This window comes from Caenorhabditis briggsae, assembly GCF_000004555.2.
Source record: "Caenorhabditis briggsae complete genome, chrIV, whole genome shotgun sequence".
Classification (NCBI taxonomy): Eukaryota; Metazoa; Nematoda; class Chromadorea; order Rhabditida; family Rhabditidae; genus Caenorhabditis; species Caenorhabditis briggsae.
This window is the reverse complement of record NC_013487.2, coordinates 12,353,777-12,379,067: the sequence shown is the minus strand read 5'-3', so window position 1 is coordinate 12,379,067 and position 25,291 is coordinate 12,353,777. Positions and strand designations below refer to the sequence as shown.

Below are 25,291 nucleotides of genomic sequence, written 5' to 3'. Positions count from 1 at the left end.
AAGAGAGGAGAAAAATTCGAAAAAAAACGAGATAAGAGAGTAGCAGTACGGGCGGGCTCGATTTGTTGTATATGGGCATGGGGGGGGGGGGCTAGAAAAAGAGAGAAAATGAGACATTTTAGGGATGGAAAAGTATGATGGAAACGCAGAAGGCGAAAAACGCCCCAAGAATACTTCGCGGGATAAACAAGGAGAGAGAGAGAGAGAGAGAGAGAGAGAGAGAGAGAGAGAAAATGAGATGAGATGTATGTGTATATAGCCAAGGATGATGAATTTCTCTGCCTCTGCAAATGCCACTAAAGGTATATAAGGGTGTATGGAATCCTGGAATTTGTGTTTTGGAATTTTCCTAATTTCCTTAGTAAGCCGTTGTTACTGAGAAACAAGATAGCTAATGTGAAAGTTAAATTTCTTCAAAATTCTTCAAAATTTTTCAAAAATCTGACATAACGCATGACTGCGTGTGTGCCCCCTTCTATCTCTCTTAACACCACTGATGGGCGTAGCTTGGCACATATCCAAACTAAAATCTAAACTACAAGTAGGTTCTGATCACATTGAAACAATGACCAAAATTTATACTGCATAACCTCTATTAGAAGGGCCCCTAACATTAACTTTGAGCTCGATTACCTCGGTTCCTGTAAACGATTTCAAAAAGTTGTCAACTGATAAATTATTTATCATAATATCAGAAATTTTTTATCAGTTGACACATTTTTGATATCTGGCATAGGAATCGAGATGATTGAGCCTGAACTGAATAGTGTTGAGGGACCTTCTTTTACGGTTGTTCTGCTTGTGTTTTGTTTTGCACACAAAAATCCTAGAATTCTCTCTGAAGGAGGTCGTAAATGACGCAATTTTGTCTGGAATAGGAAAAAAGAGATTTGAAACAAATATGGTTTCTCATATGACACCAAAAATGAAGCCAAAAAACGGGCCAGAAGATTTGAAAAAAAAAACGTGCTAAGGAATTGCAAAAAAAGAGTGTGATCGAACTAGTAATAGATTTTCAGAAATCGCGTTCAAATGATCGAAGTGAATTATCGTGGAGTTTTCAGGACCAATTTAAACCTGACATTCAAAAAAATCCTTTAAAAACGCAACAAAAACTAAGAGATATTACCGTGTACACTCAATTAGAAGGCCACCCTAACGGCCAACTTCGATTCCGTATATCTCGGTTTCTGTAAAAGATATCAAAAAGTTGTCAACTGACAAAATGTTTATCATGATATCGGCTACATTTTATTTGTTACTTACTTTTTGATATCTATTATAAGAAGTGAGATATGTTGGCTCAAAGTTGACGATGTATGTAGCCTTCTAAAAGAGTGTTTACGGTACATGTAAAAACAAAAAAGCAAAGGATTATGAAAATAATATATGTTTTTTTCTAGAAATAGAAAAAAAATAGAAGAAGCAAACGCAAAAAAAAGTTGTGTTCATTTCTTCTGGTATGCCCTCCAACTTGCTTTTTTTTTGAAAGTCAAACTGATGAATCGGGTGTTTTGGTTGGAAAAAATTCAGAGGCTTATAAGAAGACTTGACTGAAAAGAAGGCGTTCTTTGATGATTTAGGAAGTTTAAGGAGAGGGGAAAAAAGAAGAACAAGAGGAAAAATTGGAACGCCAGTTCCAGTTTTTTTTGTCTAGATTTCTGACAAGTTTAGCTCAAATTTAGAGTTCTATTCTGAAAAAGAGATGCTCAGAATACCGAACCCTTTCAGCCAAGTTATCTCGGTTCCTGAGAAATATATCAAAAAGTTGTCAACTAACGAAATAATTCTGATATTATGATAAATAATTTATCAGTTGACAACTTTTTGATATCTTTCACAGAAATGGAGATACACGGGTTCAAAGTTGACAGTTGGAGGGAGGGGGGCATTCCATTAGACCCAAAAAAGATAAACCTTTCTTCTTTCCTAGGCATCCAGAAAAAACTCGCTCACATCTGTCAAATTGTTATTTTTCCCTTCTTTTTCACCCCCGATTGTTATGATCTATGGCCAAAAAAATTCTTCTCTCTCTCCCATGATTTACCCAGGGGAACAGGTAATGGATGGAAAACGCGAACTTTAGAACAATAGCCGTTTTAAAGGCGCATGATGGAGAATGAGCCCCGACCGTTTAGAAATAGTAATTGCAGCAGAGAATAATGATTCTATACCAATAAAATTTAATTGATAGAAAATGAGATTTTTGCAATAAACGCCAAGATTTTTAACTACTACTACTCTCGCTTACCTCGTTGATCGCTTTGCTGACAACCGATGATTGATGACTGGATTCGGTGAGAGGAGTGTCGAGGTTTGGTAGTGGAGAGGATCTGAAAAAAAGCAACATCTTTAAAATTAGAACTGAAACCTAAAGTTTTCTATTGAATGGATTCTCGTCTTAGGGTGCCTACTCCAGAATCACTCTTATAGAATGTCCCACAAATCGTCATTTTTGAGCCTATGTATCTCATTTCCTGTGAGAGATATCAAAAAGTAGTCGACTGACGAAATATTTTTGATACTATAATTTACATTTTGTCAGTTGACAACTTTTTTGTACCTTTTCCAGGAACCGAGATAATTGAGCTCAAACTTGACAGTATGGGGCCCTTCTATTACAGGGTTCACGGTATGTGCCTTTAAAGTCAGTTAAGCCGATTTTTTTAGAACACCCAATTGAGGTATTTTTTGGAAAGTAGGTTTTTATTAAAAAATGAAGTTCCAGCTTTGTTTTGTATATTTCTTTTATCTCGGTTCCTATGAATGATATTAAAGTGTCAACTGATAAATTGTTTCTCATAAATTTAATAATATTTTATCAGTTGACACATTTTTGATATATCTCACAGGAATCTAGATAAATGAGCTTAAACTTGACAGTGTGGGTGGGAGACCCTTCTATTACAGGTTTTACTGTCATTTATTAATACTAAAGAAAATGAAATTTATAATTTTTTTCAGATTTTTGGAATTTCAGAATTTGCTTAAACTTCAAATGTCAGTAACTTCCTTTGATCTCAACATTTCAAGAAAAAAAAACTCACGCCTCCAAGGAAGACAGCGATTTCGATTGACCTGAAAAATTGATTTTCTGAAAATATTTTTTCGAAAAAGTTTGCTGAAAAGGAGATAGAAAAGAAAGAGAGAAAGAAGATTTTTTATTCAGTTGGTTTCGATTAAAAATCCAAAAAATAAACACATCCAGAAGAAGAAATTTAGAGAGTTCCTAATAATAATTTTTGTGTGTGGGAGGAAACATAGCTTCACTGGGGGCCCATATATCTCGGTTTCTGTACAGGATATCAAAAAATGGTCAACTGATGAAACACTTCTGGTGTTATGATAAACATTTTACCAGTTGACTACTTTTTTATATCTTTGACAGCAATCGAGATAATTGAGCTCAAAGTTGAAAGTCAAGGGAGCCGTTCAGTTACGAGGGCTCTTTTTAAGCAGCTCAAGTTTCAAATTCAAAGCAATCTATTCTAACAAAAATCGTTTTTCTTTAAAAAATAAAAGAAAAGACAGGACTTGAGAACTTTCGATTCAAAAAAAAAGAAGAGGGAGAAGAAAATAATGCAAACATTGAGATTTACTTGGCTGGGTGTTCTCATCAAAAACAACCAACCAACGTTATTGTGATGGGAAAAAAAAATAGTAGATCGAAAAAAAAGTTATTTGCAAAAAGAAAAAATAATACTTTGTGGACAGGTCAACCCCCTGTAGGATTAGTATCGGGTCTTTGGTATGGAAAATTTCAAAAAAAAAAAGAGAAGGAGGAAATACTTTTTTTTTTGATTTGCAGAGAGGGGTTTAGGTTTTGGAAAAAAACGGAAATTTGAAATGGTTTTAAAAAACTGGTTTTTAGGATTTCGAATTGAAAAAAAAATGATTGAAACTACAATGTCCATATAGTTCAGAAGTATACTTTAATTACTTTTTCAACTTATAATTGGATCTACCCTATACTTGCACATTGAGCTTAATTATCTCAATTTCTATAAGTGATATCAAAAATCTGTTAATTCATAAAATGCTTGTCATAATATCAGCAACATTTTATCAGTTGACGCATTTTTGATATCTCATATAGATAATGAGATAATTGAGCTCAAATTAACGGTATGTATTCTCTATTTTCTCCATCATATACAACTCAAAAAAAATACCCAAACGAAAAAGAAGAGATATATGAAAAAAGAGGAAAAATACCCAGAGGCTTAGAGGAGAGAACAGAGAGACAGAAAAAGTTTGTTTCTGTCTTTTCTCTCACTCATTGAATGCATGAGAAGAAGGAAGAAGGAAAACGAGAAATCGGTGGGGGGAGATGGAAAACAAAGAAATAGTGTGTACCGATTGGAGAGTGGCTAGAGAAATAGGTGAAAATGCGATGATATATGTTTTGGAGAAGATAGGGGATGGATACTGGTCAGTCAACAACGCCACGGCATGGTTTGTGACAGACTGTTTTAAGGGGGAGGAGATAGGAGAGACGAAGATCGAACGATCACTAAATTTTGATGAAATTATTTTTAGATTTATTTTTTATGAAAATCTAGAGTGATCCTAAAAACATGGATCTTAAAAAGCTTGGAGCCCAGAAACCTAGAAATTTTATAAACGAAATTTAGGTTAAAATGTCAGGTAATACAACAAATTCCGTAGTTTGGTTCTTCATGTATCATAAAATCTGTACAAGGTGGCGCATGATTACTTGAACTTTGAACTAGCATAAAATTTGAGCAAGGCGTTATACTGGGCTAAAATTTGAATTACAAAAACTCAAATAATTCATCAGTAAGCTAGCAAATTTTCGAATTATTTGATCAACTTTGAGTTGCGTTATCACTTGTCAAAATTGATTCATCTCATGAAAATTACAACGTTACGCCGTTCAACTTTGAAGAATTATAACACTACCTAGACTTGAGGAGTTGCTTTGAAAAATTCAGGAGCTTTGAATCAAAAGTAAAATTATATTTCTACCAATTTTCGTGCTTCCAAGATACCTATGTCTTAAGAAACACCCGTTTTTATGTAGCGACTTCTATAGCTATTTACTCAAAAAAGGTTAAATCTGCGCCGAAGGCGCACCAACTAGCTGTTAGACGCGCCGGAGGAGGGCAACGGGATGGTTTACTCGAAAAAACTACTGAATTTCCATCCCAATAAATTTCTCTCTCTCTCTCTCTCTCTCTTTTTTTTTCAATCTGCTCCTCATGAATTTTAAATCAATTTTTTTTAAAACTTACGGGAAGCCGTTTGAAGTTGTTGTTCGGCGAAGCGAGCGAATTTTGAATTCAACTCCTCTGATAGCTTTTCGGCGATTTTCTGAAAACAATGAATTGGGAAATTGAGATTTTTGGGAAGCTAAAAATTTGGAGAAAAATTGAAAGAGAATGAATGTGATAGGCTGTGAAGCTTGCTTGAAAATAGATGCTAAATTTAAAAGCTCCGTAAATTTCAATTAAATTAAAAATACCTCATCCGGAAGTGCCAAAACCAGCAAGTCTCGATAATTCAAATTCCCTTGATACGGAGCAATGTTGAATGTGAAAATAACCAGACCATCTTCAGATAAGGATCCACATGAGAAGATCAAAGGAATCGATACTTCGAAAGCGCAGGTTTTCTAGAAAAACTATAGTTTTGGTTTGGTTTGGGGTTTCGAAAAAGTAAATATAGTTTCTCGAAGCGACCAAAAACCAACTCACCGACTTTCTGTCTACTACAACAATTTTATCATGGAGGACTTGAAGAACGAATGATCGAAAGTTCACATCAAGATTGGTTACAGATTTTATGGTTTTGGATTTCTGACAAAAAGTTTTGTGTTGAAAATTTTGAAAAATTGATTACCTTAGCTTTATCATAGATTCTCAAAAAATCGGTCCGCCCAAAATCATCCAATCCAGAGTAGTTCTCATTCGAGATGATTCCAATGTACTGAAATTCTTTCTATAGCCGAGATATAGCGAAGAGTCGCAGAAGACGAGGCACTCTAACTGTCTGCGTCTCTCCAAACTTCAAAACGATGTATCTTGGATCGCAGGAGGTCTAGGAGAATGATTTTTTACAGAATCAGAATAAAAGTGTTCTATTTTACAATTATCAAAAATTGCAATTTTTCTGAAACTTTGGATTTGAAAAAAAAAGTTTCCAGCCTTTCTAGGAGCCGAGATATAGCCGCTTGACGTATCGAGGAGACAACGAGACACTCTAACTGTCTGCGTATCTTAACTTTGAGGCATTTTTTCTTGGTTCCTGTTAAAGATACATGAAAGTTGTCAACTGATAAATTGTTTATCATAATATCACCAACATTTTGTCAGTTGACACTATTTTTATATCTTTGACAGGAACCGAGATAAATTGCCTCAAAGTTCGATGCCCTTCTAATACAGGTTCTTTAACTCACATCAACTGCAAATTCCGAAGTAGATGGTTCCATTGTCCAAGTTGATCTCAAAACGTAAAAGTCTAGAGATAAAGAGGGTTTCTAGAGAAAAAAAGAAAGAAGGTGAACAAATATTTGAAGGGGGGGGGGTGCCTTCCGGGCGGCGCGAGAAACTAATTTGTACTTTTCACTCGCAAACAGTTTATAGATGTGCAAAGAAAACCGATTTTTTGGAGAGAGAAAAAGTGAAATTGATTTTTTCTTATCAGGTTTTTTGTGGGGATGTTTATTTGGTCACTTGCACGTTGTTATCAGAGTGTTTGACACACCTTTTCGTTAGCTTGGAACAATGAAACAATGGAAAATGGTTTTAAGGTTTTAGAATAAACATTTTGACATTAATGACATTTAACGGATTAGTTGACTAGAGGTATTGCGCTTCTGGCGCTACAAACAGCTGACTGGTGCGCCTTCGGCGCGATTTGACCTACTTGTTTCTTGTTCAGGGGTACGAAACGAGTCGCACAATTCCCCAGACTGATAAAAATGGGTATATCTTCGGACCTAATCATCTTGGAAACGGTAAAAATATAATTTTACGTTCAGTTCAAAGCTACTGAAATTCTCAAAGCGATTCCTCAAGTTTAGGTATTGTTATGATTGTCCAAAGATGAAGCTAACTTTGACAAGCGATAACTCAGCTCAACGTTGACCAAATAATTTGAAACTTGGTCAGTATATAGATAAATTTTTTCGAATTTGAGCCCTCCAAATTTGAGCGAAGTACAACGCTTTATTCAAATTTTATGCCAATAGAAACTAGCTTTATACCAGTGTAACATTTCATCAAATTATAGAAAATATTCTTCTGATCTTCTAGGAACAATATCTTTGACTTGTACACTTCAAATAATTTTTCAAAATAATATATTTTCACATAGTTTTAAACAAGACAAAAATAGAGTGAAAAAAGTAGCCAGTACAATCAAAATCACAAGAAAAAGGAATTGATAGACTATCAACAAGAAACTTATTTTGTTGGGAATCATCATAAATACAAAAAGACAAAAAAGAAGAAGATCAAAGGATGAAGAAATACGATGAAGAACGTATAATCATGATGAGGTGAAGACCATGAGGAGCTTTCGGGGAAGCTAATTTTCCATAAAACCTCTAATACAAGGGCCCCCTAATTTTCATCCTTGAGCCAATTCATCTCGTTTGAATTGTTTATCATAACACCAGGAGAATGTAGCCGCCGACAGGCGTGTACTGCAGAATTAGAAGAACGTCTCCAGAAGACGTTAGAAACAAAATTTTTTGAAAAAAGAAAAATTAGGACATCATCTCGATACTATTTCGGATCATCTATCCAAGTTTGGGATATTTTAGCCCAGTGAGGACTTCGCTAATGTAGGCGACATGGGAACAAACATACATACCCACATAGGGGCTCTTCTATTAGAGGTTTTACGGTTAATGTATTTTGAAAAGGGCAAGATTGCTGGAAGCTTTTAAAAAATGAGAAATGAGGCGATATTCAAAAAACAGTCAACTATGGAATGAAGAAATAAAGAACACAGGGAACAATAGGAGGCAATCTCAGTACATAGAAGAGGGACCCGGAAGATTCTCAAAATCGTCTTGATATTCAATTGTATTATACTCTGCAGCTAGCATATGTGGCTCTGGCCAATCATTTTGATAGCGATTTGTCTCAAACGGTGAGGAGTATCTAGCTGGAGGGGAACTAAAACTAAGCCTAACTTCAAATGGATCATAACGTTGGCTACGAACCGGTTCTAGTTTATAAGAGCAACATTCGATTAGGATTGGATCAACAAAAATTGGTTCAGGAACATAACGAGAGGAGAAGTATGGAATGTAATTATAATTTAGGGGAGGTCTAGTGGTCCTACGGTAGACACTTGGGACATGATTGTTTTGTGGCTCCAAAGATAATGCGATAGCCGCGGCTAAATCTCTAGAGAATGGAGAAGGAGAGCGGCTGGATATGATTGGGGTGGGCAATCGGGAACGGTGATGACGTGGAGGGGTTTGGGGTGGAGTGACGGATCTGGATGGGGCACGACAACGGGTTCTAGACCGGGTTCTTCTTGAGGAGGTAGTTGATGAAGAGCGTTCTCGAGATGAACGCTCTCGGGGTGACTCTTTTGGAGAATCCTTTGGAGAAACGGCCATTGGTGGACTGGTGGATTCTGGAGGAGAAGGCGTTATTTCTCTCTTCGCGATGCTTCGACGAGACTTCCGACGAGGTGTTTCATTGGAGGATGCTTCGGGTGTTGGTTTCCTTGTACGCTTCGTAGTGCGACGAGAGGATCTTCTCGTCTGGGCAGATTCCGGAGAGCAGTGACTGGCAGAGGTATTGGTTGGTTCCAATGAGCATTCTTTCTGATTTTCATTTTTTGCTCGCTTCTTGGGCGGCTCCTCAACTTCTGGTTCGACTGTCGTCTTAGGAGGCTCCTCAACTTCTGACTCAATTGGCGTTTTGTCCAGGGCAATGAATTTCTTGGCTTGGGTGGTCTGAAAATTTGATATATTCATGATTAGGGAATTTCTCAGCTTTATGTTCAAAATCCAAAAATCTAGGTCATGACCCAGAAAAAAATTAGGCCATGACCTAGAAAAAAATCTAGAAAAAACTAGGTCATGACCTAAAAAAAATCTAGGTCATAACCTAAAAAATCTGCGTCATGACCTAAAAAAATCTAGGTCATGACCTAGCAAAGAAATTAGGTCATGACCCTGAAAAAAATCTAGGTCATGACCCTGAAAAAAAATCTAGGTCATGACCCAGAAAAATCTAGGTCATGACCCTGAAAAAAAATCTAGGTCATGACCTAAAAAATTAGGTCATGACCCAGAAAAATCTAGGTCATGACCTAAAAAAAATCTAGGTCATAACCTAAAAATCTGCGTCATGACCTAAAAAAATCTAGGTCATGACCTAGCAAAGAAATTAGGTCATGACCTAGAAAAGAAATTAGGTCATGACCTAGAAATGACCTAGAACACCAAAAATTTAAATTCCGGCCAAACCCTATCATGATTATACTCATTCTAAAGCATGTTTCATGACGAGTTCAAAAATCACAACGAGAAAAACTCACAAAGGACGGGAAGTTTTCCAAGCAGTCTTCAGTTGAAACAGTCAACTTTTCGAAACGGCAATGTCTGAATGGTGTGAAAAAACTAAACATATGAGGATCCTCATACAACAACGTTAGTTCGGAAACGGATAACAACGGTGATCTACAAAACAAGATGTAGGTGCCCTGGAAATTTTTTTATTGATTAGAAAATAACAAAGGAATTTTAACTTACTATAATCACCATTGATTTGATATGGTACTTTGGGCATTCTTCCAATAATTCTTTCAATGCTTTCTGGGCATCAAATTCTGATTTATATTTTTCTTGTTGTCCATCACAGGTCAATTTGAACTCTTTGAAATCCAAAATTACTGATTTAAAGAAGCGGAAAGCGTTCGGTTCTTGAGTGATTTTCTCTTTTGGTTTAGGGCTCGACACTTGCAGTATTGGGGGCTCAGGAGTAAGATCCTTTGACTCAAACTTCACGGTTTCCACTATCCAAACGCTTTCGGAATCGTTGAAATAGGCAACCACTTCCAGATTATTTTCCAGCTTTTTAGACGCAGCAACTCTGAAAAACGGAAGTTCGGTTGAATAGAAAAAAGAATCGGTTACTCACTTTTCTTGATATTTTCTTTTTGAGAATCCACGTTTAGAATTAGAAGTTAACTGAGTGATAACTATCATTTCTTCTTTGATATGAGGCATCTCGATTTCAAAGTGCCAGCCGTTTTTGTCAGGATCCGCGTAGAGCTGAAAGCAATATTAGAGGACCAAAAAAAGATATAGAAAAGTTGTCAGCTAATAAATTGTTCATCATAATATCAGCAACATTTTATCGGTTGACGCATTTTTGATATATTTTATAGCAACCGTGATAATTGGGCCCAAACTTGTCAGTACGGGGACCCTTCTATTGTACTAACCTCAAACACTTTTTGAAACTCATTCAGACGAATCGTCTTTTTGGTGCAGGTCAAATGAAGCCATTTTGATGTATTAACCTTGAAAGCATTGTAATCGAAACTCGTAAAAGACAGCCACAGTTTGGGAGATGGTAGCTAAAAAATCCAATTTTAGATGGGCCTTGGATGCTTGGAAACTGACAATCTTTCGTTTGCAAATTTCATAGAAAAGCTCAGGGCTACACTCGAGGAACGACTTTTGAAGAGGATACGTTATCAGTGTCAGTAGGAAATTGTTCAATCGATCAGTGATAGTAACCATAGATGAAGGTAGTTTCAAAACGAGCTCTTTGGTGTTGATAGAGGTGAGGAATGGCCAGTCGTGTAGATCATCCTGTAAAAATCAAGAATTTGAATTATAAATAAATGCAAAAGGTGGCGCATAATTACCCTACTAGCATAACATTTGAGTGAAACGTTGTACTAGTCTCAAATTTGGAGTACACAAATTCTAATAAGTCATCTATGAACTGGCCAAGTTCCAAATTATTTGGTCAACTTTGAGCTGAGTTATCGCTGGTCAAAGTTGGTTCATCTTTGGACAATCATAAGAATACCGAGACTTGAGGAATCGCTTTGAAAATTTTATTAGCTTCGAATCAAACGTAAAGTTATATTTCTACCAAATGTCATGCTTTCAGGTTACCTATGTCTAGAGATATACCCGTTTTTATCAGTCAAGTTATCTGTGCGACATCTCCTGAACGAGAAATAGGTAGTTCAAATCGCGCCGAAGGCGCACCAGCTAGCTGTATCAGTCCGGGTAATCGTTTATTTATTTTTGATCAACTAACCTCCTCCTCCTCAACTGTAATCCCAAACTTGTCGAATTCACACTTCGACCTTTCTGTATAAAACCGTGTCAACAGATTCAACATAAAATCTCGATCTCCTGGAAGCACTTTGAAAACTTCCGACGCAGTTTCTTTCCCATCCTGGATAGTCCTTTTAGTAGCTTCTTTATCAAGTAACGTCCATTCGTGAATTTCAGTCTCTCCTTGCTCACAAATCGAGAGCACATTTCTATTTGGCTGGCAGAGTACCTGCATTTCCGAAAGCTCATACAGCCTCTCATCATGTGCTGGAGCGCCTTCTATTTGGGGCGCAAATGCATTCACTATTTGACTGAACATATTTCGTCGGCGGAATACGTCATTTCTGAATAATCCAGCTTGACTTTTTTTCCCTTTTTTTTCTAACTCACCTCGCAATTGGCAAAAATCCCATTAATATCTTGTCGTACTTCCGTTTTTCACGACGAGTAAGGCGTGGTGGTCGGACTGAAAATCGAAAGATTAACATATAATGAAAACTAGAAGATTCTGCAACTATTCTACTAACGTGTGGGTACAAGATAAGGAGCATAGGGGCACAGCTCACCGGTTTCATCCTGGTTCTGCACTACAGTCGTCATTGCTCAGCTTGCCTGAGAGCTCTGGTTGCTCTGTTGCCGACTGGCTGCTGCTCCGGTTAGAACCCAAGTTTGTGAAGACAGAAGTCAGGAACTGTAATAAATGTTGTTAATAGGTAACAGAAAAAAAAAACACAGTATACTGTGAACCCTGTAATAGAAGGGCACCCCTAACTTTGAGACAATTTATCTCGGTTCCTGTCAAAGATATTAAAAAGTTGTCAATTAATAAAATTTTTTTGATTTTATGATTAACATTTTATCAGTTGACACATTTTTCATATCTTGGACCAACAGCGAGATAAATTAGCTCAAGCTTGACAGTGTGGGACCCTTCTATTAGAGGTTTTAAAGTATAAAAAGACTGTTACTACGAAAATCAGCTTCAAATATCACAAAATCAATCAATTCCAGTCATTAATAATTATTCAATTCAAAATTAACTTCAAAATCAAAAACTCAATAAACATCGTATAGCAAAAGCCGTCTCAAATTAAACAACAGGTATTAAGCAAAAATCATGCTTTTTGGGTTACTTATTGACGAAAATTCATTCCAGTCGTCTGATTTTCCATTAATCAGTAGAATATGTTAATTTTCCAAAGTCTAGGTTTCAACACTACTTGTTATTAGTCCCCTAAACTAACTTTAAACTTTGGAACTATCAAATCAAATGTACTAAGTATAATCTCAAAAAAATGGGAAAACATTATAGATATAGTCAGGAATGATTGTCAAAAAAAAAAACAAGCAAAAGTTCCTCGAAACAAGCTCGTGTCCCGGCGAAAAACGACAAGCGAGGGAGTTCAGAGAGAATTCTTCAATCAATGAGAAGAAGGAGAAGAGGAAGACGGGGTATGTATAAAGATAGGCGCTTTTGAAGAGACACCCAGACGGTTAAACACGGATTGTCTGCGTCTCTACTTGTGCATAGAGATCTCGAACCAATGATGTACTAGGCAGTGTCGTATTCATAAGGTTCTTTATATTAATCAAGAGGTTCCGAGATGCACAGCCTTCTCTCAAAGTTAATTAGCTAATTAATTGATTTAACCAGTTCAATTTTTTTTTTAAATTCGAAGTTCGAAAAATCAAGATCAGTTCATTTGCTTTGTTTTCGAGAGATCACAAATAATTACATTGAAAACGTTCAGAATGGAAAAAAGGGAAAATAGAGAAAAGTTTGTTAAACTAAAGGTACAAAAAGGTACAGAACAAAAAGGGGATTGTGTACGAAAAATTTTAATCATCGGGGACAGCAGAATAGGTATTTACAAAAAAAGAATCGTGTCAGCGAAAAAAAAGAGACAAAGAGAAAGCAGAGAGAACACCAAAAAAAGGGGGATCGATTTATGGGAATCACAGTGAAGAGCGGGAATTCAAATATATTTTTTAAAAGAAATCAATGGGAGGCGCAGCAAGAAAAATCAATTACCCTAAAACCTCTAATAGAAGGGCCCCCACGATACCAAAAATGTGTCAATTGATAAAATGTTCCTAGTATTATCATAAACAATTCATCAGTTGACAACTTTTGGATATCTTTCCTAGGAATCGAGGAAAATTGGCTCAAAAAAGAAAGTTAGTAGGGGCCCTTCTATTGGAGGTTTTACGGTATTTTACAAAAGTATTGGAAAACCAAAACATTAGGCAATTGGAGGCGCTGGTTGCTGTTGGGACGCTTGTTTCTGAAGGCGGTTGCTATTGGAGAGAGACGAAGAAGTTGGAGCTGACGGATGGCTGCAGCAGCATTGAATGCCTGGAAAAACGGATATATCTTTAGACATAAGTACCCTGGAAAAATGAAAATTGGTAGAAATACAATTTTACGTTTGATTCAAAGCTACTGAAAATCTTAAAGCGATTCCTCAAGTCTAGTTATTGTTATGATTTTCCAAAGATGAAGAATCTTTGACAAGCGATCACTCAGCTCAAAGTTGATCAAATAACTCGAAACTTGGCCAGTTTACTGATGAATTATTTGAATTTCAGCAATCCAAATTTCAGCCCAGTACAACGCTTTACTAAAATTTTTTGCTAGCACAAACTTTGGTCCGGGTAACTATGTGCCACGCAGTACGTTTGTTGTTACTTGGTGAAAGTGTTGAACGATGCAAACCGAAAGGCTCAAAGCTTGAATCATGTAATTTTGAGATTTCTTGGAATGATAATTTTGGTTTGGGCATTGCTTGGATGTTTAATTGCAATACGGTTCAGATTAAATCCGCTGGTAATCAAGCTCTATATCAGGTATATACACTATCTTCCTTATATATAAAACGTTAGACGCGTCTGTCTGTCCCAATGAGGATTTGTGGACTTTCGAAAAACTTGAAAAATAAGTATAGGTTTATGTGACCCTTCAAGAAAAAGTGAGGAACGGAGCGACAAACCAGTAAAAACTAGATTATATCGCGCCGAAGGCGCACCAGCCAACTGTTTGAAGCGCCAGAGGCGTGGTAATAAATAAATGAAGTTGCGTATCTTTCTCTGTTTGTTACTTTGTCTGCACATTTTTGAAACGCTTGAAAATTAAATAAAAAGTGAGGTACGAAGTGACGAACGAGTAAACACTAAGTTTAATGGCGCCGAAGGCGCACCAGCCAGCGGCAAACAGACAGGTAGAATTCAAAACTCAGCTCTCACCTTCTTCCAGTTTCTCTTTGCCAAACTTTTCTTAAGATGCACTGCGACAGTTCTGTGGATGTCATGAGTGTAGGCGGTGTTTCCACTGATCCATGGATGTTCCAACGCACTCTGGCAAGTAAATCGCATTTCCGGATCACAGCACATCAAGTGAGAGATGAAGTCCTTGGCTGAATCCGAGATCTGGTCCCAGTATGGGGCATCAAACTCATACTCCCCCTTGATAATCTGAGCAAAGAGGTTGGCATCGCTCTCATCGTAGAATGGTGGGTATCTGGAAACTCATAAGTGAAAAACTACAACCATAAAGTCTACTTACCCGCAAAGAAGGATGTAAGCGATGACTCCTATCGACCAGACATCAACAGCTTTTCCATATGGCTTCTGTTGAAGAACCTCTGGCGCCACGTATCCCGGCGTTCCGCACGCCGTCGCCATCACTCCAGAGTCTTCTGTCTTAGAAAGTCCAAAATCGGAGATCATAATTTTCGAGTCCTCATCCTGGTTGTAATAGAGAAGGTTCTCCGGCTTTAAATCTCGATGTACTACTCCATTATCGTGCATAAATGATACTGCTTCCAGGACTTGTCTAATGAGATTCGATGCGTCCTGTTCTGTATACGATCCTTTTGCCACGATTCTATCAAACAGCTCTCCACCGGTGACTAGCTCCATGACGAGGTATACAAACTGCTTCTCGTCATATGTCTCGAATAACTGAACTATGTTGTTGTGTCGGAGTCTGGAAATAGGGAATTTTATGTAAATGTCCCTTAAAGCTCCATGAAGTTCAAAAGAGTTCAGAAAGCGCAAAAGCTTCCGCGGTTGCTAGGAAAGTAGTCAGCAGCCACCCAGCCAACAAAAGAGCTTTCTTTGTCTCATAAATGCTCAAAAAACAAGGCTTGTACTTTGCTCCGTGTGCTCAGAAAGTATTTCCATGTCTTTTCTAACACAGTACAACTTTGATCCCAATTACGTTGTCCCACAAACCATTCACTTTGAGATCCATTATCTCCGTTCTTATAAGAGATATCAAAAGTTTGTCAACTAATAAATTGTTTATCATAATATCAACAATATTTTATCACTTGACTAATTCTTGATATCTTTTACAAGAACCAAGATAATAGAGCTGAAATTGCAAGCAATGGGTGGCGTACTCTGTTCACGGTAACCGTTCCCGGGTTTCTACACTGCCAAGTTTGAGTTGATTTATCTTGGCTCCTAAGCAAAATATGAAAAATCTGTCAACTGATAAAATGTTTGTGATATTATGATAAACAATTTACCAGTTGATTACTTTTTCATATATACCATAGGAATCGAGATAAATTGGCTCAAAGTTAAAGGTTAGGTTCCCTTGAGATCATAACAACAGATTTTATAAATCTGGCCCATAAATCTAATCTAAATTCTCAAAAACACGCGCAGTTGTTGTCCACTTTCAACTCGCGACAACACACTACAAGAACTACATATCAAATTACAGATTCCTCTTATTTTCAGAGCGTCTCCAGACTTGTTCAACCCATCAATTTGCAGTTGTTTGTTGTTTTTCAAATTCATCATAAGAAAAGCCACTCATTCTTAATAGCTGGGTTTAGTCCCCACTTCTTCGAATTCGAAATCTTCGAAAAATAATGACATCATCCACGCGCCTCATCACTTTTTTTCAATGACTTGAAAACAGATACTTTTGGGACCCCTTGAAGGAGAAAAGGACAAAAATAGGCAGCTCACTGAGCACTTATATACTAAATCGGGAGAGCTTTTTTTCTATTGGGACGCGAGTGTCTAGATTGCTTTACGAACTGGAAAAATGGGTGTGAAAAGAGAAAGCGAGACTAGTTGAATGGGAAAGAAATGTTCGTAGCACACTAATAGAGTGCCACCCAAACTTTGAGCCCATATACCTCGGTTCCTGTGAAAGATATCAAAAAGAGGTCAACTGACAAAATATTGATCATAGTTATAATTACATTTTATCAGTTTATACACTTTTGATATCTTTTACAGGAGTCAAGATATATGAGCTCAAAGAGCACGTATTGAAGTGGGCGCTATATTAGAAACCCGCCTGAAGCATCAACTTGGAGCCCATATATCTCGGTTCATGAAGAAGATATAAAAAAGGTGTTAACTACTAAATTGTTTATCACAATATCACAAACATTTTGTCAGTTAACCACTTTTTTATATCTTTTACAGGAACCTTTTTTATATCTTTTACAGGGATAAATTAGCTCAAACTGGACAGTGTGGGGAGCCTTTCTACTCTAAAAAGATTTCAAGGTACATGTATAGCTAAAGTTTCAAATTCTAAAAAATATTTTTTTTTCATGTTTTACTTGCACCTTGCCTGAAAGCCCTTAAAATTTTCTACAAAACTGTGCAATTTCCATTGCTCTAAATCAAGTTTGAAGCGAGGTATGCGCCTTTGAAGTTTGTTTTTTTCGAGAGAACAAGAGGGCGCAGAGAAGCGAGAGATGTCTCGTCGTCTGGAACTCTAGCCAAACAAAAGAGTGTATCTCAGCCTAGACAAAATGGATTTTAGCGATTTTAGTATCGTTTTGAAGCATAAAATGTGGGGGTTCGGATGTTTAGGACTATATTCCAGCTTCCTTTAACTCACTTCCTTAAAACTTTGATCTCATTCTCCAGCGACTCTTCCTTCCCCTTCAACGCCTTCTTATCGATGCACTTGACAGCGTACAGCTGGCCCACATCGGTTTTTGATTCGGCTAGGAAGACCTGAAATTTGCTTCGTTTATAATTCCAAATGTTTTGGTTTATTTTTGTGGATTTCATCATTCTCAACTAAACCAAACCAGATGTCAGCTAGAAAAATAAACTGATAAATGTCAGTGTTCCCCCCTCTTCCGGTGTCCGTTGGCAGCTGTCCAAGTGATTTCTTCCGGACATCAAAAACCCTCCCGGGGTCCCAACAGCCCATTATCTATCTCTATCTCGTCAGTCTGACCAGCACACGTGCCTACGATGATCATGATGATGAAAAGTTCAATTGAATCAAAGGAGGGTACTTTTGGAAAGAAGGAGAAGACGTTGGATAGGTCAAAGATTAGCAAATTTGAGCTGTGGTGCTGGATACTGATTACTGTACTGCATGTTTATCTTACGCTTATAGCTTAGCTCTACCGTAGCTCAGATAATCTAGATTCCCCACAAACAACGCTTAGTGAGTGATCCATCTAAACCAGTCACATGCTCCATAGATCCCATATCCGCCTAGATCGTCTTAAAAGAACCTCCATTGACGTACACCACCCTATTCCCATTCCCGATCCACTTTCTTATGCAACAATAATGTGAAGTCTCTCCCCGTCTTCTTCTTCTTCTTCTTCTTCTTCTTCATTTCCAATTTTCCAAAAACCGCAGGTCATCGCCAGAAGACGAAGAGACTCGGGACCCCCCTAGAGGCACAAAAAATGGGGCAGTTTCCGTTTTTTTTTTCGATTAACCGACCGTGGAGAGAAACGGATTTGTATTGAAGAAAGGATATCATCAAGAGATGGGTCCCAACCATATAAGGCACCAGAGATTGGCACTGCGGTGATGAGATCGGGTTGAATTTGGAGTTAGTTGGATGAGAGAGAAGAGAGAATTTGTGAATTTTTCATGGGATTTTTTAGAATTTCTGAAAAGTTTGGAGATGTTGTTGTGAGTACGAGTAGAGGTCGACGACAGGTGAAGTTTAGAAGATTGGAAGATCAGAGACTAGGTGGATCGAGTTCTGAGGGCAATTTGAAGGAAAGCTAATCATAATTTTGGCACCAAGGTAACAAGCTAGTGGCCAGGGACCATCAAACTTTGAGTCTATATATCTCGGTTGCTGTGAAAGATATCAAAAAGTTGTTAACTGACAAAATGTTTATCATAATATCACAAAGATTTTATCAGTTGATCACTTTTTGATATGTCGTACAGGAACCGAGATATATAGGCTCAAAGTCGGCGGTGTAGGTGGCACATGTTTTACGGTAGCGTCTCGATGTTAAAAGCCTGAGGCACGACATCCGGCCTACATTTATCACAATATCAATTTTTGATAACCAAATAGTGCACGGGTCAATTTTAATAACATTCCAGTGAACGCTCTTTTGGACACCAATATGTATATGAACCAAGAATCAACGTTCCTCTGATATGTAAAAGCCCTCCCAACTCATTAACTTTGATCTCAATTATCTCGATTTCTGTAAGGGATATCAAAAACTTGTCAATTGATAAAATATTGGTGATATTCTGATAAACATTTTGTCAGTCGACTATTTTTCGATATCTTTTACAGGAACTTAGATATATGGGATCAAAGTTACCATCCATTCTAACACTTTGAACATATCCCTCATTAACAATTCCTTGAACCTTTCTAGAACTTTCTATTAGAACTCATCTTCTTAGTTATTCTATTTTCTCATCCCTCATATTACAAGTACGCATGTCCTACTAGCACCGTTCTGACTCTAAGTCCCCCTTCACTCCACTTGAACCTATTCAACCTAATCCCCCCCACCACCTTCTTCTTTTTTTCCAATTTTCTTCGCTTCTTGGAATTCTTCTTTCTTCCATTCCATCTCCTCCAACTATCTAATTATCTCCGCTCGTTTGCGCCAAGGTTGTTATTGTTGTTGTGTTGGCTCCGCATTTTTTGCTCATTCTTCGCTGTCATTCATATAGCACACATTTTTTCTTTCAGATACATATATGAGCAGAAATTGGATTATGGTAGAAACACAGGCATATACTTTGTGCTCTTTTTTTCCTTATTTCCTTCCCCGTTAATTTACAAGGGGGTCATGATGGGGAGCATGATGATGATGTCATCAATCGACAAGTGGGTTGGTGTGAAAATGGCGAAAAACGTCACAGAGCTTCTGACGTTTTATACATCTTCACAATTAGGGGGTTCCAATTCCAAGTTTAGATTTGGATTTGCACCTGGTTGATGGTGTCGAAAAGGGGGAGAGGCTAAATATGGAATGGGAGCCAGCACACTTTTGGATCAGGTTGCAAAAGGGTTTGCTCTTTTCGAATAAGAAAAAGTCAGATGGGCACTTTTGAAAAGCAGGCAAGATTTGGCACGTATAGGGTAGAATACTGATGTTATAAAAGGAACAGTGGGTTGTACCAAGCTCAAATTTGGCATACCAAAATTTAGATAATTCATCAGTAAACTTGCCAAGTTTCAAAATATTTGAGCAAACTTAGAGCTGAGTTATCATTTATCAAAGTCGCTTCGTTTTTTTTTCTTCTCTAAAAAATCATATAAAAAGGAAGAAAAATGTCTCCAGAAGACGTTAGAAACGAAGTTTCGAAAAGAGAAGAAGTCGGGCATCATTTCATAAAAATTTGTGATTCATCCATCTAAATTCCAGCTCAAACGGTTAATTTTGAAGGGGTAAAAGGGCGCGCGACATAGATCTTCACAGAGAGAATTAGGTGAATGTTATTAGGATGATGACACCTAGATTTGAGAAACCGCAAACAAAAAATTATAATCCTACCAATCTTGCGCTTTCAAGATACCTATGTCTAAAGATATACCCATTGTTATGAGTTCGGTAAACTGTGCGCCAAAATTACAATCTCTAAAAACGCTATTCGAATTTTCTGATTACTTGTTTCTCAGCTTTTAGAAGCGCTATAATTGTTTGGTGTTATTTAACCTGTAATTCCCTGTTTCAAATTCAAAATGCTTCAATTTGATACCAAAACTATGTTTATAGCTGTTCCTGGAGCCGAGATACAGTCATTTGAAGTATGGGAGGCTAGAGACGCAGTGTGTCTCGTCGTCTGGCGTCTCTAGCCCCTTTTAATAATCACAAAAGCCATTTTTTGTGTGTTTTGTACCTTTAAACCCAATTTCCTCCATTTTTATGGGGGGGGGGGTTTGATTCCTATTCTAGCTACTACAGGCTGTCGCGCCTTTGACTTTTTTTTTCTTTTTTTTTTTTTTTTTAGATTTTCAGATCGTTCCAGAAATCAATCTTGTCCACTCTCGTCTAGACTCCTTTTTTATCCACAACCCCCAAGTAAAAAAAGAAAACCTTTGTGGCGCACACCTCCTGTTATTGTTAGCCCGCCTAAAATAGCCGTTTCGCTTCTCTTAAATCAAATTTCCCGTGTTTCGTTTCTCACGAGAAGCCTGAGTCAGTTAGTGTTCGGTAAGGTGTAACACACATCATACACAACACCAAACACATTTCATCACTCTGAATGAATATATCCGATTGGCTCTGGTGGTGTGCCAGAGTGTCCAGCAGAGAGGACCCTTTCTCTCCAATATATATCTCTTCTTCTGCTGCGGCGGGATGAGGACCGATTTTCCGTTTAATCCGGAGAGTCGCTCACTCTATTTCTATCCCAAAAGTCTCCCCCCTTCTTCTCTTCCGGACGGGTCCCCAGCAGATAAAGTCACTCTCTCTGAAATCGAGAAGAAATCCATAGAAAGTAGTAGTAGGGGGGTCTCAGTTTACAACAAATTTTTTTCCGGTGTGGCTAAAACGAAATGGAGGATTTAAGTTACGTCACATATAGGATTAAGGGGGGATTAGTCAGTGATTTTTTATCCCATATCTATCCCATATCTATCAGACAGCGGTGTGTCACACAATCGAACGGCCGGAAATTAGGGGGATTTAGGTGATAGCGAAAAAGGAGAGATAGGTATGAGGGAGATATGATAAAAGGAACATGACCGGAAATTGACTAGGTATTCAGAAAAAAACAACTAGCACCGGAAATGCTGTGAAGCTTGAAGTTGTACTAAGAAACCTGGGACAATTTTAGGGAACCAGAAACGACTTTTTTAAAAATCTCAGTTCCCATGGAAGAACAAAATGAAGAGGCTGAAGTTGGACGCCAGCTGATCTTAGCTTGTAGTAAAGATTCAAAAATGCGAATAACTATAAAATTATGTTATGTTACACACATTTTCGTAGTAAACTGCTTTTGTAGATTTACTGAAGTCTTACATACCGTAAAACCTTGGGCCACCAAACTTTTATGTTTGAGCCGATTTACCGTAAAACCTCTAATAGAACGACACCCGGATCGTCCACTTTGAGCCTATATTTCTCATTTCTTTTGAAAGATATCAAAAAGTGATTAACTAGTAAAATGTTTATCAGGATATCAGCAACATTTTACTAGTTAGCCACTTTTTGATATCTTTCACAGAAAATGAGATATATAGGCTCATAGTGGACGATCCGGGTGTCGTTCTATTAGAGGTTTTACGGTATCTCGGTTCCTGTCTAAGATATGAAAAAGTTGTCAACTGATAAATTGTTTCTAATATTATGACAAACATTTTATCAGTTGACACATTTTTGATATCTTTTACAGGAATTGCGATGATTGACAGTGTGGCTGCCCTTCTACTATAGATTTTACGGAAATTGAGATCAAAGTTTGAAAAGATACAACTGGCCGAAATAAGGTACCAGAAGTTTTTTGAAAATCTTATTCTCCAGAAAACGCTCAGTTCTTAGGAAAGGTTAATTTAAAATCAGAAAGTTCTGAAAATTTTTGGAATTTTGAGCCAAAAATCGTTAAAAACGGATGACAATGAGCAGAGTTATAGCTTTTGTAGTTCTCCTTGCATTTTGGAAAATTCAAAAAAACCAATTTTGCCTTTTTTAGATGTCCCCTAACCTTAAATATAGCTCTCTAGCTCATATTTTCAGGGTTTTCCAAACCACCTGGTCATATTTTATCTCATATTTTTCCACAAAATCCATATCCCCCTATGTCTTATGGTTCATGAACCTCTCAACCAAAACACCTTGCCAATTTCTTAATATTCCTGACAAATCAGTCTAACAAAAAAAAAGGCTCACCTTTGAAAACGCTCCTGTCCCAAGGACATCTCGAAAGTCATATTTCTCTCGAATGCTGGAAGTCGGTGCGGGAGTATTAACATCCCGCCGTTTGAATAGCGGCATATCGGACTGCGCGGGGACTGGGACGACCAAAAAAAAACACTAAGAGCTCACTCTCTTCGGGGAGCAGTTGAAGAAAAAAGAAGAAGTAGAAGAAGACGACGAAGAAAAAGGCGAAAAAAGAAAATAGGCGGGGATGGAGAGAGATAGAGCCACGGGACGCGGAGACAGAGACGCTCCGCCCACTTTTTGCTCTTTTCCCTCAACTGCTCTTCATCTCGTCTCCCTTGTGCTCTCTTTCTGTCCTCTCTGTCCCTCTATAACGTTTCGGTGTGTGTCTCCAATTGCAATTACTTGTCCCACCATCACCACCACTACCACCATCCCGTTTATGTCTTCTGAAAGAAGGTGCCCTTCTTTCTCTCTCGTCGTCTGGAGAGACAGCCACCTTTTTGTTGCCAATTATCTTCTTCTTCTTCTCCCGAAAAGCTTTCTTCTTCGAAGTCAAACGAGACGTTCACAAAACTTCATACTGAGAAGGAAAAAGACGGAAAAGCAGCTGATTCAATGAATCAGAGATCGTTGGAGGGGGGGGGGGGGAGAGAAGACGTACTTGATGGGCGAGGGAGAGAAAGAGACTTGTGTACTTGACGTGGTGGTGGCAAAGTGAGACTTCATCATCTTCATCGGACGTCGTCGGAGAGAGGCTTCGAACCAAAAGGAATGCGTTTGTGTAATGATAACTGTGATAATAAGCTTGATGATATATGAGGGGAGGGGTAAAGAAACCTAAGCGATCATTCAGAAGGTCAGGGAACTGTTGCAAATTTGATCAGAACAAAACACATGAAAAAATTGGGTATTCAGACAAAAAGGCGTCGTGAAAAAAGGAATGAAAAGATTTGCATAGTGATAAATTGGTGAACGGGAGAACGCTATGGGAATTCGGACTAGAGTGACTTTCTGACTGGATTCCTGGATTCGTGGATACCTGGATCCATGGATTCCTGAGTCCCCGAGTTCCTGAACTCAAAAATCAAAAATATGAAGTTAGAAAAATTGGGAGATTGGCTCATATAAATTTGCAAAATACCGTAATTCCTTTATTAGTAGCCCGCCTACTTTGAGCTCGATTATCTCGATTTCTGTGAAAGATATCAAAATTTTGTCAACTAATAAATCATTTATCATAATTCCACCAACATTTTATCAGTTGACAAAATTTTGATATCTTCTACGGAAACCGAGATATTTGAGCTCAAAGATGACGGTTTGAGTGGGCTTCTGTCCGTGGAAGTAAGGTATCAAAAGAGAAATGAACTTCGCAGACTGTCTGGCTTACATAGCTCTATCGTATTTTCTGATTCCAAATTATTTGCTCCTATTTTTGGAGACACTACAGTATACCCAGACTCCTCAAAAATGCTTTTTTCCCTCCTGACCTCTAATCAACCACCCTTTCCCACGACACACCTCACACCATGCGACAATCATGACTTTCTCCTGAATCATGCCTACATGCTTATCCATATTATCACCAGAAAAAATATCATTCTAGAAATAAGACGCTTATCAGCATACCGTACATCTATCCCTTGGATTTAGCACTTTAGATAATTAAATGGGGTACTTAGGGATCAAAAAAATAAATAAAAATCTTTTAGAATCCTGTGGAATCCAGAGAAAAAAACGGCGATTTAAGATCGGGATGAGCTGATGTGCGGTGATAAATACTATTTTAAGAAAACTATTTTATCCTCACATGGAAAGATATGGCTGGGAAGAAAGTCGAGGGGTCGGGTAAGCTTACGTCATTGTCAAGCTTGAGCTCGATTTTCTGGATTCCTGTAAAAGATATCAAAAAAGTTTCAACCAAGGAAATGTTTGTATTATCATGATAAACATTTTATCAGTTGACATTGGTTTTATATCTTTAACAGAAATCGAGATAAATTGGCTCAAAGTTAATAGTTAGGGTATCCGGATCCTTGGAACCACAAGAGGGCCGGAATCAATCTAGACACGAGGACTTTTATTCCTAGAACTCATAGTCAGAAAATGGACATCCGGACAAACAGAAACATAATTATGGAGACCAAAACTCATTTCTTAACTTCATAATTACGCCATTATTTAATTGCCCTTCATTACTTTTATCATCCTTTTCAAAAACTTTTAATTTAAATTTTAATTACCCACTACTTTTTTACCCACAATAATTTTCCCGCTACTTCAATCCTATAGGTTTTTGATCCTTCTAACCATTTCCAGATTCTGCCGAAATTCAATAAAACCGCTGAACTATCCTCGCACTCTCTTCATTCATCCCCGATTCTATTCAAAGGAATTACTCAACATGTACTTCTCTCTTTTATCATAACAATGTATTTAATAATATTAGCAACACCGACATGGCTTATGCTAATTCTGTCGTGTCTCATATGCCTCATTTCTCTTTTCGGCTTCTTCTTATCCCCACACACCTACGGCGCCGCCGCCGTTGTCGCCACAGCCTTTTGACGTCAAAGATTTTGAGTAGATTGGAAAATACACAAAGTACGACGGGCCTAAACAATGTCACACACATGATATATATCTCGACATTTTCTAATTATAAGCATATCAATTATTTTTTGGGGAGATTGAATTTTTTGATTTTAGCCTATAATGTTTAGGCTATGGAATAGGGACCCGGTGTCGCTTTGTTTCCTGAATTCGAGAAAATTCATAAAAATAGAATTTAGCAAAATTTTCATAAGCATCCGCTGCTCCAGGGATTCCAGCGTTAAGAAACGGTGAGCAAGGGATACTGCAAACACTCTAATAAAACGCCGACCCCCCCCCCGCCCCC

The 25,291-nt window shown here is 37.7% G+C and overlaps 3 protein-coding genes across 3 annotated transcripts; all 3 read right to left on the bottom strand.

Moving 5' to 3' along the window:
* Positions 1 to 4,558: 4,558 nt before the first annotated feature.
* CBG08404 lies at positions 4,559 to 6,454 on the bottom strand (the record flags this gene model as incomplete). The annotated part of the gene is made up of 6 exons (XM_045236028.1): positions 4,559 to 4,608; positions 5,256 to 5,334; positions 5,486 to 5,635; positions 5,718 to 5,819; positions 5,863 to 5,949; positions 6,422 to 6,454. 6 exons carry the CDS (start codon positions 6,452 to 6,454, stop codon positions 4,559 to 4,561), a joined length of 501 nt encoding a protein of 166 aa, XP_045093758.1.
* A 1,548-nt stretch (positions 6,455 to 8,002) lies between these two features.
* On the bottom strand, positions 8,003 to 11,893 carry CBG26496 (the record flags this gene model as incomplete). Its single annotated transcript, XM_045236027.1, has 9 exons — positions 8,003 to 8,944; positions 9,532 to 9,696; positions 9,746 to 10,085; positions 10,134 to 10,267; positions 10,441 to 10,575; positions 10,622 to 10,813; positions 11,274 to 11,637; positions 11,684 to 11,759; positions 11,860 to 11,893. 9 exons carry the CDS (start codon positions 11,891 to 11,893, stop codon positions 8,003 to 8,005), a joined length of 2,382 nt encoding a protein of 793 aa, XP_045098792.1.
* Positions 11,894 to 13,499: 1,606 nt separating this feature from the next.
* Positions 13,500 to 22,503, bottom strand: Cbr-cmk-1 (the record flags this gene model as incomplete). Its single annotated transcript, XM_045236025.1, has 5 exons — positions 13,500 to 13,649; positions 14,537 to 14,810; positions 14,856 to 15,278; positions 17,169 to 17,287; positions 22,399 to 22,503. 5 exons carry the CDS (start codon positions 22,501 to 22,503, stop codon positions 13,500 to 13,502), a joined length of 1,071 nt encoding a protein of 356 aa, XP_045093759.1.
* Positions 22,504 to 25,291: the final 2,788 nt, after the last annotated feature.